The following is a 17,860-nucleotide window of genomic DNA, read 5'->3' as shown; positions in this document are numbered from 1 at the left end:
GAGATACCTGTGGGCTACGCGCATGCCTCGCAAATAATGAACCGAACCATTATTGCACTCTCATTTGACTCGCCCTCGTACGTTAGAAATCCGAAGATACAATGGAATACACAAATACGAAGATACAGCTTGATAAAGGGCAAAAAAGTGTCACTGGAAACAAAGTTCACAGCAGGTATACACAAAACCTCGTAAAAAGATATTTAAATATAGGTATAAGTCTCCAGTAAAGCTACGTATCTAAGAAAAATTCGCTGTCTATAATGGGCCAGACAAGGCAAATAGACATGTTGCGCAACCACAGATTTACAGATCATAGCCCCATTCCCTTCACTCCCCCTGATGTATCGCGCTCGACAGGAGGCGGCGCGCTTCCTCCCCGATTTTCTCCCTTGCGCATACAAGACGGAGCCACCATCGTCGGCTCACCCATGCCAGACCCCCACCCCCCTACACTTTCACTCGCACATACAGCATGCGGCGCACGGTCACGATGTTATCGCCCTTGGATTTTCTACGGAACATGGGGCGACGGCGATGGCAGTAATGCGCCTGGAGTATCCATATAGTTGCTGCCGCAATAATATAAGAGTATCCGGCAACTGAAACGTCCCGTGGCCCATTACTTTCCGCAAAAGTAGTAGTAATAAAATCGAACTTTCACCATGCGACAACTTGCTGCCCCGCAACAACGTCTTTCTTTCTATTGTGGGGCGGGTCACGGAAATGTTGGCCACAATCGAATGCCGTATATTTTGGGCACCTAATGTCGCTACCGAAAGAATATCGAAGAAAACGTGAGACGCTTGGTCCACAAAGCACCATATGCATACTGCTCGGTACCCTACAACGGCGAGGCAAAATTTTCCGGAGAGAGAGAGAGAGAGAAACATTTATTTGTAAAGATATTGGGTGACTTCGTCGTAGGGTGGAGCCCTTAGTTCAGGGCACCATTGGCTCGCGCCACTCCGCGTGCCCGCCGGATAGCCGTCGCTGCTCTTGCGGGTCGGAGCTGGTGAGTGCAGTCTCCCAGGAGGAAGGTGAAGGAATAGGGGAGTAACCCGGAGGTTGTGGGCACTCCCAGGTGCAATGATATAATGTGGGCTTTGCTCCACAATAGGGACAGTATGAGGGATATTGTGTGGGGTGGAAGAGGTGAAGATAAAAGAGGCAGGGAAATGAATTAGTTTGAAGCTATCGCCACGGAGAGGTTGCGCTCAGGCGAACGCGTTGCAATCCGTCGAGTCCCCGCAGCAGGGTTGCCAGGTCTTCGGAAGAAAAAGTAACGTTCCAATTCCAACTCCTGTTCCAATTCTGAAAAGTAACCAAAAAAGTCGCCAACTACGGCAAAAGCTTTAATTGGTAGCCAAAAATCTAGCCATGGTGCGACAAACGAACATTTGCCTATTTTTAACGCGAAAATAAAGAACAGACGAGAAAGACCTGTAGTTTCCTGCTGCGCTGCTGACAAACAAAAATAATAGAACAGTAATTATCACATAATATTGTATTGTAATTTACCATAATGTGCTAATATAATGTATTACCATAATGTAATGTAAGAAAGAAATAAAAACAAAGCTTCTGCTAATAAAGTGTCTTGCATGATAGCCAACTATCTTCTTCTTCACCACTAGCAAGACTGCAAAAGGTTGGCTGAAATCTGGTTATGCAACCAACAGTAATGCTGGAGTGCTGCTGTTGACGTTTAGTGAGACTGTGTCGTATTCCCCACCGGAGGAGTCTGTATTGGAGTAACGGATTAATGTGAGTGCGCGAGGTAAACTGACGTCGTCTCTCACGTCAATTTTTTGTTTGTTTGTTTGTTTATTTGTTTGTTTGTTTGTTTGTTTGTTTGCCTGCTTGCGTGCGTGTGTTTGAAGGCCGTCGGCCTTCATGGTGTCGCAGAAAAAAAGATGATATTGGAGCGGTGGTGTTAGGGGGGGGGGGGGGGTTGTCTTTCGGTGAGCAGCTTCTGCGAGCGTAGCTGCCAACGCGCAGGATTCTCGTTCTTACCCCTACCTCTGTCACTTCCCCCCCTCTCCCTTGCTCATACTGCTGACCTATGCCCAGCTGCCGCCCTCGCACTAGACAGCTACAGAGCAGCCAGCAGGGAGTACCCTCTTCCCCGTTAATTGCCGTACAAGTACGTTGTTCTCACGGAGCCGGAGTGCATGCGGGCCGTGTTGCTCCGAACTCCTTGCCTATGTTTATTCTGTTTGCAGGCGTTCAAGAACCGATTCCGGTACATCATGGACTGCTCCCAAGGCAGCCTCAAGGAGGACGCGCTGGACGTGACCGCGCGATTGGACCTGTCCGAGCGTGAGCTGTTCTCGTTGGGTCGCGAGGCACTGGAAGATCTTCAGCGCTGGCTGCGACGCGAGTCGCACCGCATCGCCACGGCTACCATGGTGACCAACCACCGCAAGCGCAAGAGGGCCGCCTTGACAGAGTCCAGCTGAGCGACGCTGGGTGCTAGTTATGTCATCTGATGCCAGCGGTGGCTACACGTCGTGCAGGAACGGACGCCTTCGGTGCCATTTCGCGGCTACATTGAATTGTTTCTACGCAGCTCCCGAAACGGGAGAGCATTAATGTGTGTGTGTAAGTGTGTGTGTGTGTGGGTGTGTGTGTGTGTGTGTGTGTGTGTGTGTGTGTGTGTGTGTGTGTGTGTGTGTGTGTGTGTGTGTATTGCACAGCGCTATAGCGCCACTGCAATTGAAACTTTGGGGCTAAAATGTCGTGGATTACCGTTTTTACGAACTATTGCGCCGACATTTTCATTGTCCAGAAAACTTTTGTAAAAAGTGACGCGACGTAAACTTGACTTTTGTAAAAGCATCGCTAGCCAGCCGTAATGTTCGTTTTTTGCAAAAACAAATTGCGTTTTTATATATCCACTTCTCGAGGGTCGCCGTGTAACTGATTTTACTACGAAAAGGTTCCAGTTGCGGTGCACTGGAGTTTCTGTCGAAGCGACGTTGATTTATCTTTTTTTGAGGGCGTATGCATGTTGTCCCCTTTACAGTCGCTGACCGCCATGGAAAAAGAAAAAAAAAAACTCATCGAGAGCTGTGCGCCTCTACTCAGTGGAATTATACTGCACCCCACCCCATCCCATTTTTTCGCTCGCAAATTTATTTCGTTTTAGTTTTTCCATTGCTAAGTCTCGTTTCCAAAATTTAAACAGCCGCGGAAAGCTTTCTCTCCCTCTCTCTTTCTCTCACGCACTGTAATCTGCACGCCACGGCCATTGCGCTACAGTCTATCTGCAGATCCCTCATGTTTTTTTTTTTTTTTTGCGCGAATCAGACATAACAGATCTTATACACTGTTTTGTATCTGTCCAGCATGCACTCCTTCATAGGGCTCTGCTATTGCTGCAGTTGAGCTAGCTTCAAGGTGAAGGTTGCTAAACATCCCCTCCAAATTTCATTGCGCTAGCTCTAATGGTTCTTAGTGTAACTTCGTCGATATTTGGGTCGGATATTCTCCACCGCACCCTATAACGGCTTCGGTGTATGAACTGTTTGCGGAAATTAATCGAGGCGCGCGCCCCCCTCACTCACAGGGGGCTGAAGCAATGTAATCGGCTAGTCTTCTCTCTCTCGATGACTTCAGGAGTGATCACTTCCACTGCCCGCGGATCGGCCTAACCATGCGGTAGCGCGGGCGTGACGAAACTCGTGTGCGAACGCGCGGCTTTACGCGTCGCGCGGTTGTCGAGGGCAACGCAGAACATGTAATGAAAACATCGTGACATACAGCGAACCCCCGTACTTCTATAGTGAGACATTGCGCTGATCATATTGCGTCACGCGAATGTAAAAGTGGTGCCCGAAGTAAGCAATCGATAATGCGTCGCTTTTGTTTCGCGAACTGCGGCTGCGCCGAATGTTATGATTGCCATGATGTTTTTTAGCTCAAAAACTAAAAAAAAAGGGAACAGAAAGGTGAAAATGGAAAAGAAAGATAAGCGCTTCCATTCCTTTTGCCTCTCTGCTTCCTTTCCTTTTTCGAGTGTTTGCCCTAAAAACATCATGTTAGGTAAACACCAACTCGCTCAAGAAGAAGTCATCCTTATGATTGCCAATTTCAAAAGACCAAGATGTCCTCCTAGGCGCATCGGGAAGGAAGGAAAGTTGCCTTTCTGTGCTGTTGTGAGCGAGTGAACCAACATCATATTCCACCGCGACTTCTAGGACGCGCACTACCGGTTAAAATGGCTGAGACAGGAAACGCATTTGACTGCATAGGTAATGAGCACCGGTGACAGTGCCGCCTGTGGAACTGTATTTTGTCATGCGCAGTTAAAGCACAAGTGTCTTGTGGCTGTGAGGGATCTAATGGTGTTTCTGACGCTGGCTAAGCAACGGCTTGACGTTGCGTTTTGCTAAGCGGGCCAATGAAAATTATCACGCAGTTGCGTGCGCGTGCAGTGCTGACATGTCGGTACTGCGCACTGAACTTGTGCGACGCGTCCAGCAATTGGTTGTCCCCATGGCTCTGTTTAGATGTATATAGTCTTGCAGCAATGTTCTAGTGTCATTACAATACCTAATGTGCTTGGTCGCCGCTTAAGGAACAGGCCGGAGCATTTTATGCAGGAAAGATAACACCCCCCAGTACATTATCTTTAGCGCCGTGGCTCCTGTTTCACTGCACAGATTGCTGATTTTGCGCCCAGCCCACGAGGAACTAGGGGGTCGCGCCAGCAACCAGGTATCACCGATGCGGACACTAGGTCTCAGCTGTGTGCCGTACACAAATCGCATGTACTGATCAGGCGAGCACCGCACGCTCGATTCGACGATATGCGGTGTGGTCTGTTCGTTGGGCACTTTACCGCTTCGAACGCTTCCTACTTCTTTCCTCGTCGTAGGGGTGACGCTCGCCGAGAGCTATGCCGTCGCGCCCATTATTGCGGCCGCATTTCCTGCAAGTTCACTTATGCTTATAAATGGTCCGGAACAGATTGCGCGTTATGGTCTGCTAGCACAGCGTTTTGTCACAGCACTCGCTTATATATGTCGTCTGTAAACCTAATTGAATGGATGGCATAATTCTTGTTTCGTATTGGGGTGCATAGGCAATTGAAAGAAAGAAAATCGCCGTGTGACCCGTATTGTGCTGCGTTCTTAAGGCTCCAATTCTTCAAGCCAGTGACTGTGCCAGGAAAAACTGGCGTTAAACGCTGCTCAACCAAACCTGTTCTTCTTTGGTACTGAAGTGCGTCACGAATTCCGCGAAGCTGTTGCAGATGTCCCTAGCCAAAGTTAGCGGGGCGTCAACGGAAGTGTTTCGTGTACGATCTTGATATCGGAGATGGCTGAACCTGCGTGCTGCTTGGGGACTGTCGGCCGCTGGTTCACTCAAGCTGTACTGCTCGCGACGAGGAGTAGTCCATCAACGATTCACGTCGTTTGCATGTTCGCCTATTTCAACGCGCGCACGTGAGAGAGATGTGGCTGTTCGCTTGCTGCGCTCGTTTGGGCCACCCTTCTGCGCACCGCCCTGAAAGACTCCGGCGTCATGCAGGAAAAGCCGCTTGCTGCTACGCGCAGTGCGTACGTCCTTCCGGGAAGCGCGCACCTTGTGGGAATGACTTCAGTGGGAGGGAAGCACAGTTTGTGCTCCTATCTCAATAAAGTGGAAATTACCGCTTACACCATAGCGATGTCGTGCGCAGATTTCGAGTAACATCGAGACTTCCGAAAGTGTTAAAAGCATAAATGACCACATCGAAGCGACTTGCATTGTACGTCGTAAAAACTCAATTTGGCCTGGCTGAATCAATCTCGAGTGCAAGATAGATATACTATAGGGTGCCTTGGCACAGGATGCCCACATGTGCGGTAGGTGAGGCCTAAAATTATAAGGCACACGATACGACGTAATACACTGATCATAGCCGCCTGTACACAGTGTATGTCGTAATTTCGTTGTGCCGAAGAAGCCGCAGGCATCTAAATTGATGTGGTTTCATGGTCCAGGCTACACACTGTTCTATGAAGACCGCCGTTCGGAAGATCTCTGTGTTTATTACCGCGTACGCCGGATCTTTAACGTGTCTGAATATGAGTGTGCGAGTTTTTTACGGCGAAGAGCCGTCTTGGGTGCTGTAACCGGAGAGAGCCGTCCGTAGCGACATGCTAAACATGGCGCCGTTGATTCGTTGGTGCGCGCCACTACCGTAGCAATCACGTGAAGATGACATCGTGCCGGAGAGAATAATAAATATCGCCATAACTCAGTGACTAATTTTCTTAACTAAGTTACCGAGAACAACTATTTGAGCACCCCTACACATGGATTCGCTTTGATAATCGCACGTGATCATGAAAATATCTTCGTAGCGACCATGGTTAAGCTACGAAGTTAAGCTACAGTGGTTAGAATTTAGGTCAGTGTTTTCGTTCATGAACTTCGCAGAACACCGGTGTAGCGAAGGAATAACGCGTTGCCGGTATCGCCGGTGGTTTGTTTCTTTCGGAAAGGTCCTTTATTCGGCTTTCATTGTGCTCTTGCTATGTGCCTCTGTAAGACTGCTCCCTTTCACGGTGAGCCCAACGGAAAACCTCAATGGTTTCTTTACGCCGACTGCAAGTATATATCCGTGTTTGCAAGGCACATGTCGCATAGCGATGAGAACGCTTGGCTTGAAACTGCAAGGTCATTAGTTGGATCCCGTGTCGGGTATCTTATTTTTCCGTCACGTCGGACCGTCCCTTAAAGCCCAAAGTGCGACAGGCCAGCAAACAAACATTGGGGATCGAATCTCGTGCCACGACGCCAATGTGACGCGCTAACCACTGTGCTATTGCGTAACTTGCATACTTGGCAATTCGTGCGTGCACCGGCAGGCATGGTCACCCGCGCTTTCTGAAACTTCTGAAATCGTAGTTGCTGGTTCGTGATGCAGCAGATGACAGAGAACAAATATGTGTGAAAGAGAAAGAGGGTCGAGGGGGGGGGGGCAATGTGAACAGCAGTGTGTGGCAAAAAAAGGTGGTTGCCAATCTAATGGCCCAGCATGTCACAGAAACCACGAGCAGTCTTTCGGCTAAGGCGGCACTTCGCAGTTGTAAATGTCGCTCTTCGCTCAGTGAGATAGTCTTCGAAAACATCTTCGAAAAATGTTTGGGGTTCCGCTACATCGGAGTCGAACCCGCGACCTGGCGCTTAGCCACAGAACGACCGCGTTTGGTAGCAGTCAGTTGCATGTTTTTTCGTCGTTACTTTTAAGCATTCTGACCACAAAAGTCTCGTACGGATTACTGCTTTTATGGAAGTTCTTTGCGTCGCACCATTACCTGCGCAGACCCGGAAAACCTGGCGCTATACATCGTGTAAAACCGAGCCGTAATTTTCTCGCGCAGCCTCGTTTTAACTTACTGTAATTAGTCCTGTGAATGTCTGGAAGGTAAAATAGGCAGAAACTTTCGGAGGTTGATTGTAAAAGTCAAGTGATCGCTTCCCGGCAGGCCTGCTGAGATAGGCTGCTGGGACCACTCGCTGGTTGTATGCCTGTTTGTTAATGCTATGATGCATGTTGGTGCTGTGATGTTGCACTGCCTTCAGGACTGACCCGCTTCACAAAACACATCGAAATCCTTGCGGCGACACGTATCGTGCACTGCTCTTACAATCGGTTTACCAAATCGCCACCTTTAATTACTGCCTCCAGTAGTGGCCCGGTTTGCTCGGCCAGACAACCGTCCGCGCAAAGAAAGCTTCGCTTTAAAACTTACGGTCTTTCGCGTGCTGTGTGCGCTGCGTCCTATGTGATTTACGCTGTGTAGGCATTCCACTACGATCAGCTATGATTTAGGCACCATGTTGGTGCCTTGTGGCTTTGATTACGTTTTTATCACACTCAGTGCCAAATTGCTTCCTGCGGACCGAAGTAACGATGTCAAGAAACGCATGCTAAGCAGCGTAAAGACTAAGTTCCATTCCTGTCCGGTACTTCAGTGCGAAATAGTCGGCTGTTTAAAAACGATTCCTTTTTAATATTTCTTTTATAATGAAATGCCTAGTTGCCAACCCGTGGACGGCAATTTTTTTGTCGTTGCTCCACTGGCAGCGATCGAGTGCAAGAAACCTGGGTGTTACCGGTACATTAACAATAAAATGGCGTATTCATCTTTAGGCGTGTTAGATTGCTGAGTTCCAGTTTCCTGTTCGTGTGTTTCGTTTTGTCTATGGGATTTTGTGCTTTAGCGTTTCTGTCGGAGAGGCGTAATGATGATGATGGCCTTAGTCATTATCATCATCATCGTGAAGGTCGGTAGCACCACTTCTGTTCTTTCTGGCTGTAGCGTGCGCCATTATTAATTGGAGCGAAATGTTCACCTGGATTACAATTCGTGGTTAAGGCGCTTTCCTTTTAAACGGCCGAACCGTTTCTTTGTGTTTGTGATTTTGCAAGCACTTTGGATCGAGCCCGGTGCAGGTAGTGCAACGTCGGCGACGCCTAGCCAGCGACACGCAATCCTGCTGCGCCAACTTTGTCTTTCTGCTTGCCGGTGTGTCTGTGAACGTGCTCTGCTCTCCAATTCACTGGAACGACTTTGTTGACGCACAAGTATGCATCCTGACGTCAGTGCGTGAAGGAAAGATTACAAAAGATGAAACCTAGGAACAGGAGTGATGTGAGGCCTCTTTAGGTGATGTCTGCCAGAGTACAAGTGGCTACATTCTTGCTGTCTTCCCACGAGGCGTGCAGCTGACGTGCGGTGCAGTACAGGACCGTGTGGCATGCCCTTGCTGATGAATTTGCATGAATTTTGCGTGTGAAACCTGAGTGGGTCGAGGGGTCAAATCGTGTTTCAATCTCGGGAAATAATAGTTCGACGGTGTAATCGTATTCGTCAAAGCGGCACGCAAAATGTGTCGCAGTAACCCGAGTGCTTTCAGCCAGGAAATAATCCTCCTAATGGTGTCGACTTTATTCGCAAATTTTGCAGCGAGTATTCCGAGTACTAGTTGCCCTCGACGTCCATGGAGCAGCAAGCCAGGCTGTACATTGACCGACCGTTGTCTCTTTTGCACGGGTTGAGTTTAGATGTATTTTTTTATCCGTACAAACAATTTCTACGCAAACACTTCGTTAGCTACAGTGGAGCATTGACGTCTAATGAAATAACATTATCATTATATTCCTCCGCCTCTGTATCTCAGATGTGCTTCTGGCTACGCCATTGACCCAGCATTCCGTCCTGCACAGTCAACACGCACACCAGCGCGCCAACCTAGCGTATCACGTCGTCACAGGAAAAATTAAGTCTGACGACAGCAATGTTAGCGCGTGTTCGGACTTTGTGAGTCTGTAGCTTGCGCAGAGTGATAACAGTGACCGTGAATTAAGTTAATTTGCTTGTTTACTTGTCGCCAGATGTAGACTGTCTGGTCTCGAGACTTCTACAGTTTATATATTTTAGAGCAGGATAAAATGCACCATACAGCGACTAATTCCATCCATCGAGCAACGTTCACGGTTCTTGTAGCCAACGCGCGACTGTCGACGTCCAGCCGCCTTTCCTGCTGTGTACATGATTAAATTCATTCATTCAAACTAATTATTCATGGTATATGGTGTCGTTATTTGAGAAATGTTATGGTGTCTTATGCATGTAATAAAGTCGACAGTATTGATTAACTTTGTCTCATTCATTGGCGGCAGTACACTGTGACACTGCCAACAACCGTCTCTGCGGGGTAGCGAGGTCATTTCACCAACATTTCTCCGTCATTTTACGAAGCTTGCGTCAATAAAGCCGCTGTGAGGTCGACATGTTCGGTTACCTGATTTTCTCGCAGCTGCCGGGCCTGACAGCTGTGACAAGTCGATGGCCGGTGGTGCCACAATGTCATGCGGTACTTGGGTGCTTAAAAGGACCCCGGGCGTACTCAGTGTGTTGGACAAGGAGCCGTTTGAAAGTGAACTTATTTTGTAACCCCCTCCCCCCCCCCCCCCTCCTCGCGCATATCCATGAATAAACAGCAGTCTTGTTCGCATTCGGAACCTAAGCTGCACTTTCGGCCATTCGAGCTGTTGCAGGTAGGCGTAGCCGTGGTATGTGTAGAGGAAGCAGTTGGCACTGACCTCACACTTCGCGCAAGAAGTGTGGTGCGCGCTGCCTGCTCTGCAAGGCGGCCCGGCAGACGGGAGCGAGGACAGCGAAAGCTGGCCGCGTTACGCAACGACTCCTTTTCTATGTCCTTGGTGCGCCGCTTATCTCACGGCACTGCATATGTCGCCACTCCACGCATGTCCTTGTAGGATGCAGGCCGGCGATCTTTTGCAGGAACCTGGAAAATAGTGACCCTGAAACTGTTGGAGATCGTTAATGGGGAATCGTAATACCACTTCCCACGCGCGCGTTTAGTGGTAGCGGAAAGTCACTGGCGACTGACCTGGATGGAATACTGCGCGGTGCTTTGCGCCAACGAGTCTGGCTGGCTCTCTTATACGTGATCCCGATTGCCGACACCGGACGTCGTTTCGCGTTCCGGAAATTTCTAAACTACGGGTGGCACGAGAGTAACAGCACCTCTTACATTTACTGGTGCGAAGCGCGGAAGAGAGCCGAATTGGGCCAGAATGTGTACCACTTACGAAATACCTGGACGAAGATGTTTAAAAAGATACATAACAGCGCCGAGTGTGTCCTAATCTTCGTCCCTCTAACGCGCTGTTCGGCGCAGCTCAAAAAGTAAACGCGATAGGCGCTGCTTCCTGTGTTGGTGTTCTTTGTTTTGTGCTAGATCAGTAGGTCTCTTCGATCTGGCTGTTTTTACTGCACTAGTTAAGTGAACTAGATGTGGTTAAAAAAATCGATTTTTTTCGTTTTCATTTTGATTGCAAAAGTACGCTTCAACATTCTATTTTGATGTGTAAAAATATCCAAGGCGTTTCTCTAACTAGAAGACAGAAAAATTACTCTAATCGAGGCATGATAGCTGTAGGGGTTTCATTTTTCCGTGCATGCACTACTGATGAGGCTCACACCACAAGTGTTGTCCAGATGGGGATCTTTTCTGGTGTAACAACCAGCGAGCACTAGCCTTGGCCGAGTCGGCAACAGCTAATTCTCCACTTTTCACCAGTGCTCAGGCGAAGGCTATGTTTACCTACATATGAGAGAATGACAAGTGGAAAGCTGTTGTTTCACTTTATCCAGGGCAAACTCCAGAATGCGCCTTATTCTTTCAACAGCAATGTTTGGTTGCTTTTCTCCAAAGCAAGATTTGTTTTATGCACGCGATGGCCACTTCTATCGCCATACTGTGGTTCAACAAATACCACAAATGCTTAGTCCTAACTACGTAGTTGATCGCTCTGGGCAACCAGCGAAATAAGAGAAGAATAAAAAGAATTTCTGGAACACGCACAGTTGAAGCGAAATCTCGTCATTTGCAATGTAGCAAAAAAAAAAAAAAGCCGGCTGGAGTAGTAAGCTCGCAAACGCTCTGAGGATACCACCTACTCGGCGAGATAATTTTTTGAAATTTCGCAGCTCTTCTGGAAAGACAGCCCTGCACTCTGACCAAATTTTCATACAAATTTATCTGCAATAGTTATTAATAAGCATGTTTAGGAACGTTCAACTTCATTTTTCTCTGTTTTCAATCTTACGCTGTTTTCACTAGTGCACAAAAATTCTTGTACTTGCTGTGACTCAATCTCGTCCAAATTTTGCATTCACATACATGCACAAGGATGCGTAGAATTCAAGTATCTGAGCTTTATTGTACTGAAGCAATTTCGCTCATGTGACTTTTAGGAAAGCGATCATCAATGTTCTCGATAACTACAGTCGAGATGAATAATTTTTCGTTAGGTAATAAAGCTAAAACACTAGAATTGTTGAGGTTATTTAGAATTATTTGTTTTACAAGGAGCAATATAGACAATTTATATCACTCCCATGCCTGCTGGGATGCACAAACCTTGCTCAAGTGACCCTACCTTTCCCACTTCCATGCAGGGGCCTCAGAAGAGTGATCAAGCAAGACACGAGAGAATAAAATCATATGCCCCCCACCCCCCGCATTGCATTATAAACAGACGAATAAACTCGACATTGCGCGTAATTTCCATCCAGTCAGCTTTATTAACGCAAATGCATCCCTGAGGTTAAGGAAGGAATGCACTTTCGTCTTTGAGTCAAGCTCAGCGCAGCGCGCTCACAAACTACATCGCGCTCCTCGATTTGACGTCTTGCAGCGGCCAGTTCGCTAGACCGTAAAGGGCCCCTCACCAGGTCTGAGCTAACAATCGCCGGGCATACAATGAGCGCTAACGATCGTGTCTGCTAAGTATTACATCGCTACGGGCAGCGGAAAGAACTGAAATTTCAAACCGAATACCATTTGCCCTTCTTCTCGCGAGCGACGCGCTCCCAGCCGTGCGCCTACGTACGTGCATCGCACTGACGTGACGTCGCTCGTTGTGACACGTGACTTCCGGAATTATTCAAGGCAACATCTACTATTTGTGTAATCTCTTGCTTCAATAGACGAATTAATGTTTACAGAAATAATAAAACACAGAAGTCGAATGTCTGCGTGTTCTTGTTTTACTTCGCACCGCAGCAAGAGAGCTGTACTTCCGTTTTGTCTGCTTGTTCCCACGTCGTGCAGTCGCGCGCGACTGCGCGCGCGTAGACAACGAAAGTGTGACATTTTCTACCGTGGTTCCAGCACGTGATCATGCTCTGTGATGCGCTTGTGTCTGTCTCAATATTCGCGTAGCACTGGCTTATACCGCTATAGTCAGGTGCTATCGTACACAGCGCGCAAAATCGTGTGCTGCGCGAAACGACAAACGCAACAGCTCGCGCGCGACGCCGCCAGCGGAAGTCCGCCGCGCAGCAAAAAAGCGAAGAAAAGGAAAAAGCGAAGGCGGGGCACGTGACGTATGCGTCAGACGATCCTTGCGGTCCGGTATGGGATAACGCAGGGAAGGAATTTCGCTTGCAGAGGCTAGACTAGTGGAGGGAGAGTCTCTCTTGGCAGTGGCCTCGCCTCCTGAAATCATGGGTTCACGGCGCTGAAATATTTATATGTCGGCTATTAATGGACCAATTTGAAAAATTATTGCGGCAGAACGCTCCCTAGAGGGCATGTAATAACTTGCAGCGTTTAACCGAAATTTTCGATGTGACTTAGTGAGGGGCACTTTAACAATTCCCTTGCACTCGTTACTTTGAAAGTGCAGGCGTGTAGCAAGCTCTTGGTATATACCTTTTCATCGGGCGAAAAGAAGAGGGCGCGAGGGATGTCTTCCTCCTCTCTGGCTTGTGCGATCCGGCGCGGCGCTGCTTGAATGTGTTGCCGTCGCGTGCTGCTGAACGATTTGGAGATGTTTTAGCTCCAAATTTGCATGGTGTCAGTTCATGCAAGGCCGGTGAAAAACCACTGTGTAGCCGTTCGTCATAGCAGTAACAGCAATACGCGGAATTTTTCTGTTGGGTGCGCAAACAAGCGACGTGTGCATCATCAGCCACGGCTGTGTATGTGTTGTGAACTATTTTGGCTCTATCGGTTTTTCACTCGTTGTAGAGAATCAGCGTCTGTTCGTTGCCCGCGTGTATGGGAAAATATTCTTTCTCGCTATCTGATCGCTTGACGTTGGGACTAAAACATAAGAGTGCTCATGTACGCCCAACCGAGTGCAACTCCGAAACAAATTAGCGCCAGTTCTTTGTTATAAAACATTTGCATCAGCCACCGGCATCGTTCTCACGCGCTTCAAGTCTAGTCTACGTTAGCCTCCTGTATAAGGCCGGTGGCGTTGCTCAACGCAGCGATCAACGTGGTTGGTAAATCAGCGTGATACACATAAGCTTTGTGCTTAGTTAGGCAGTACCCTATTGTCCTCTAAAGCAGTAATATCTAAGGGGGATGCCATAAAAAGGATCGGACGACTACTTGTGAGAACACGATGTAAGACGGTGAGTCCTACCTAGAGGACGGTATGCGAACAAGACCTAACAAAAGAAAAGCGGTTTTCATCCTCCTCTCCGCAAAGAAAATAGAGCACGGACTAACCCCGCAATAGACCTAACATGGCCATGCCGCATGCTTGGACCACGCGCTATATAGAAATAACAGATCTATAACCCAGCGTCTAACACTGCTTCAGACGCTCGCGCAGTGCGCAGCCGGTCGCTCGACCACTGTACAAGTGTGATTCAGACTGTACGATATGCTGTTATTACTAACCAAGACTATATTATGCGTGGGCGGAAACGTCGTCGGACAAACTAGGTACTCGCGCAATATTATACACATAATATATCTACACATAATTCGAACGCGTGTCAAAGTAAACAGCGCAACTTATTCCATAACAGACCGATGTATACCTACCATAGTATACCGATGCTGTTAAGATCGTTGTATGCTTCGTAACTGCTAATTGCTGCTAAACCACAGCTTAGAATTAGAGAGCGAATGCTGCAGTAAGGTCACATTAGTGAAACGAATTTTCAGAAATACTGATCTGCGAGGGTGATTCTATAGGCTCAAACACACGCGCACATCGCGCTGGGTTCTCCGTCCGCCTCAATGACAGCAGGGAACTCCGGCCATGCCGACTTAAATCAGTTGAGTGTGCTCAACTGATTGTTCGTGAGAGGTATGAAACGGTTCGTGAGAGGTATACCTCTCACGAACCGTTTCTCGCGTAGAAGATGCCACGTTACACTAAATAGACCGCGCGAGCGCGAAAACAACCACCTGAAACTGCCGCCGAGCGTATACCTGGCATACAACACAGAGCGCTCGCCCAAGCCAGAATGCCGACTTCCCATAGATGGTGCCACTGCCCACGCATTATGGCAGCGCCCATGAAAAAAAAAAAGTATTGGGCGTTGGTAAGGCTTATAGTGGCTTCATTGGCTTTATTAACATGTCACTCGTAACTAAGGCGGAAATTATGATTTATGCACCTGGTATTGATTCCAGTGTATTCGATGTGAAAAAAAGACACGTTGTGACCCCTCGGATGCTGTAACATAAACCGGCTTTGCGCTGACAAAGAGTGGCGTGACGTGCTATGAAGGCGAAAGCCTTAAGTGACTCATGCCCCTGATGGCCTTTAAAAAAAAAAAAAGCATCGACAATGTGCAAAAACTATAATCATCAGTAATAGATCATATTCCCCTAAGCAAACAAAAAATGCAATAGCTCATCCCTTTCGTAATGCAGAGGCTATACAAGCACTCAGAAAATTAGAACGACAGAAAGCTCAGCTAGTTGGTAAGGATTCATTATGCAAAAAGGTGAGGCGTGCAGACAGGACACAAGAGAAGTGGACAATACTAATGCCGACTATCAACTATCGACTATCAACAGTTGATAGCCGGCGTTCGTGTTGTCCACTTCTCTTGTGTCCTGTATGCACGTCTCACCTTTTTGCACTCAGAAAAGTGAAGCGTACAGTGCATACATTCATTGGAATCACACATACAACGTACAGAAACGCGGCGTCTAGTCGAGTGTTGCAGAAAAACCACGTGACCTTCTGAATGGCTTGTACCCAGTAAACAATGGCTCATACCCCCGTAAGGCTGAGGCTAACCAAAGTGAAGCGAACAGTGCATACATTCATTGAAATCACCCATACAAGACGCAGGACAGCATACGTTTTCAATCCTCTGCTGAGAGGATGTAACGTAAAGCCGAAGAGAAACGTCGTTGTCGCGAGTCTGACCCCGAAGGCGCAGCTAAGCGTCGAAAATGAGCCGAAGAAGCCGTTCTGCGAAAGCAGCAACGCTACGATACGAGACGGTGCATTACCAAGTTTGCAGCAGGCTTTCACCTTGACGTGTTATAGGAGTGTAACATGTCGAAAATTTTATTACTGCATACTATACCCCATTTCATACTTAGCGTATAACGCTGTGGAAACTACGCAAGAAGTTTGGTCATCAAAATGCATCACTCCACGCGTTTCGCAGTCAGGTTTCGTAGACACACGGGGTCACGCTATCCACGCTAGCTTGCGCGTCAGGCTGCCGCAACCACAGTGTTCATTACAATAATTACTAGTGGGAGCTCAGGCCATTTCGTTCAGCCATGATGGGGTCGGTACGTGAATTTGTTTCATCTTAGTTCCTGTGGCTTTGTTTACTACGCGCTTTATCTGCCTTAATTGTCCTAAATTTCAAAGCAATCTATACTTTTGTAAATGGAGAAGGCAATAAGACTGCGAACACGTACAATCGCTACTAATTGCAGCGGTTCCGCTTGTCGAAGTGGCCAAATCGAAAAGCGCCAAGCGTCTCAAGGCGCCGGCTTGCTATATGCCGCTTGTCGACGCTTGCGTCCGTTGCGCAATGATTTCAATATCGGGCTTCTGCGCTCTTTCATATTTAAAACAGCGCCAAAAACACGGACAAAGGAGAACACAGGACGAGCGCTGACTGCCAACAACACCTTTATTGGAGCCTGCTCAAATATATACAATTTGCAACAAGCATAAAGAGAGTGAAAGAATGGAAGGGGAAGGCGAGTCATCGTCGGTCAACTACTGCTGCGCATGCGTCAATGACATTAAACAATATAAAAGAAACCATAACATGGTGGACACAGGCCAAACTGCTTAACTTCTAAGGAACTTAAGTTCTTTATCACAAAGTGCAATAAAAGGGGAACTAACACAGGTGGCTCCTAGCTGACACATTAAAAATGCCTCACAGATTTCTCTGGCCATCTGATTGCTGTACCTTTTCAACACACGTGTGTGGTCAAGGAGTGGAGTTCAGCCACACTTAGCACAATGAACAGCCAGATTACTGCCAGTCTTAATCTTGACACAGTGAGCATGCTCGCGCAAACGTTCATTGATACAGCGTCCTGTTTGCCCTATGTAAGTGCAGCCGCAAGAGGTGGGAATGGAATACACTACATTGGTACTGCAATGTACAGGCTTGGCGACATGTTGCTTATTGCACGGTCCAGGTGTTCTCCGGCTTTCGTTTATTTTTCTGCACATACTTCCCAACCTGTTGGGCGCTGTGAACACGACCTTTATACCAGCCCGGCCTGCGGCTTTCTTGATGCGATGGGACACACCATGTATATACGGTATCGCAACAGTCTTGGTTAAGACATCACCCGCTTCGCGCTGTTTCTTGGGGGAACGAGCCTCTTGCAATAAAACTTCCGTCAAGGATTACAGCAGTTGTTCAGGATAGCCACTTGTTTTAAGCCGCTGGACTTGATTGGAGAGGCTGCTGGACATCGAGTGGACATCGAGTGCAGCAATCAGATGGCCAGAGAAATCTTTGAGGCATTTTCAATGTGTCAGCTAGAAGCCACCTGTGTTAGTTCCCCTTCTATTGCACTTTGTGATAAAGAACTTAATTTCCTTAGAAGTTAAGCAGTTTGGCCTGTGTCCACCATGTTATGGTTATTTTTTATATTGTTTAATGTCATTGACGCATGCGCAGCAGTAGTTGACCGACGATGACTCGCCTTCCCCTCCCCTTCTTTCACTCTCTTTATGCCTGTTGCAAATTGTATATATTTGAGCAGGCTCCAATAAAGGTGTTGGCAGTCAGCGCTCGTCCTGTGTTCTCCCTTGTCCGTGTTTTTGGCGCTGTTTTAAATATGAATGATCCGTACCAACTAGCTCGTACCCAAACCCTTCCGAGTCTTCTGCGCTCAGCTAGAGGTCTTCTGTTTGAATCCTACCATCAGACAATTTTATTTAATTGTTTGTAACACAGTACGTTGTTGAAAATTGTCAGTTTGCAAAGCGACGAAGCCGTTACAAAGCCACAAGAATGAAGTTTAGACTACCATGTACTAACCATGATTCCCGTGCTGGCTGAACCATATATAG

General features: G+C 47.7%; 1 protein-coding gene across 2 annotated transcripts in view; it reads left to right on the top strand.

The window, feature by feature from the left end:
• Psf3 (DNA replication complex GINS protein Psf3) overlaps window positions 1–9,661 on the top strand; it is a 52,667-nt gene extending 43,006 nt beyond the window's left edge. For both annotated transcript variants that reach the window (XM_065426726.1, XM_070530704.1), the window contains exon 3: window positions 2,226–9,661. In XM_065426726.1, the coding sequence (XP_065282798.1) occupies window positions 2,226–2,462 (237 nt within the window). In that variant the 3' untranslated portion in view covers window positions 2,463–9,661. The remainder of the gene's footprint in view (window positions 1–2,225) is intronic.
• The last annotated feature ends 8,199 nt before the right edge of the window (window positions 9,662–17,860 follow it).

The sequence above is a fragment of the Dermacentor albipictus genome, chromosome 1, assembly GCF_038994185.2.
Source record: "Dermacentor albipictus isolate Rhodes 1998 colony chromosome 1, USDA_Dalb.pri_finalv2, whole genome shotgun sequence".
NCBI classification, from domain to species: Eukaryota; Metazoa; Arthropoda; class Arachnida; order Ixodida; family Ixodidae; genus Dermacentor; species Dermacentor albipictus.
The sequence above is the reverse complement of the archived record's forward strand: the minus strand, read 5'-3'. Positions and strand labels throughout refer to the sequence as shown.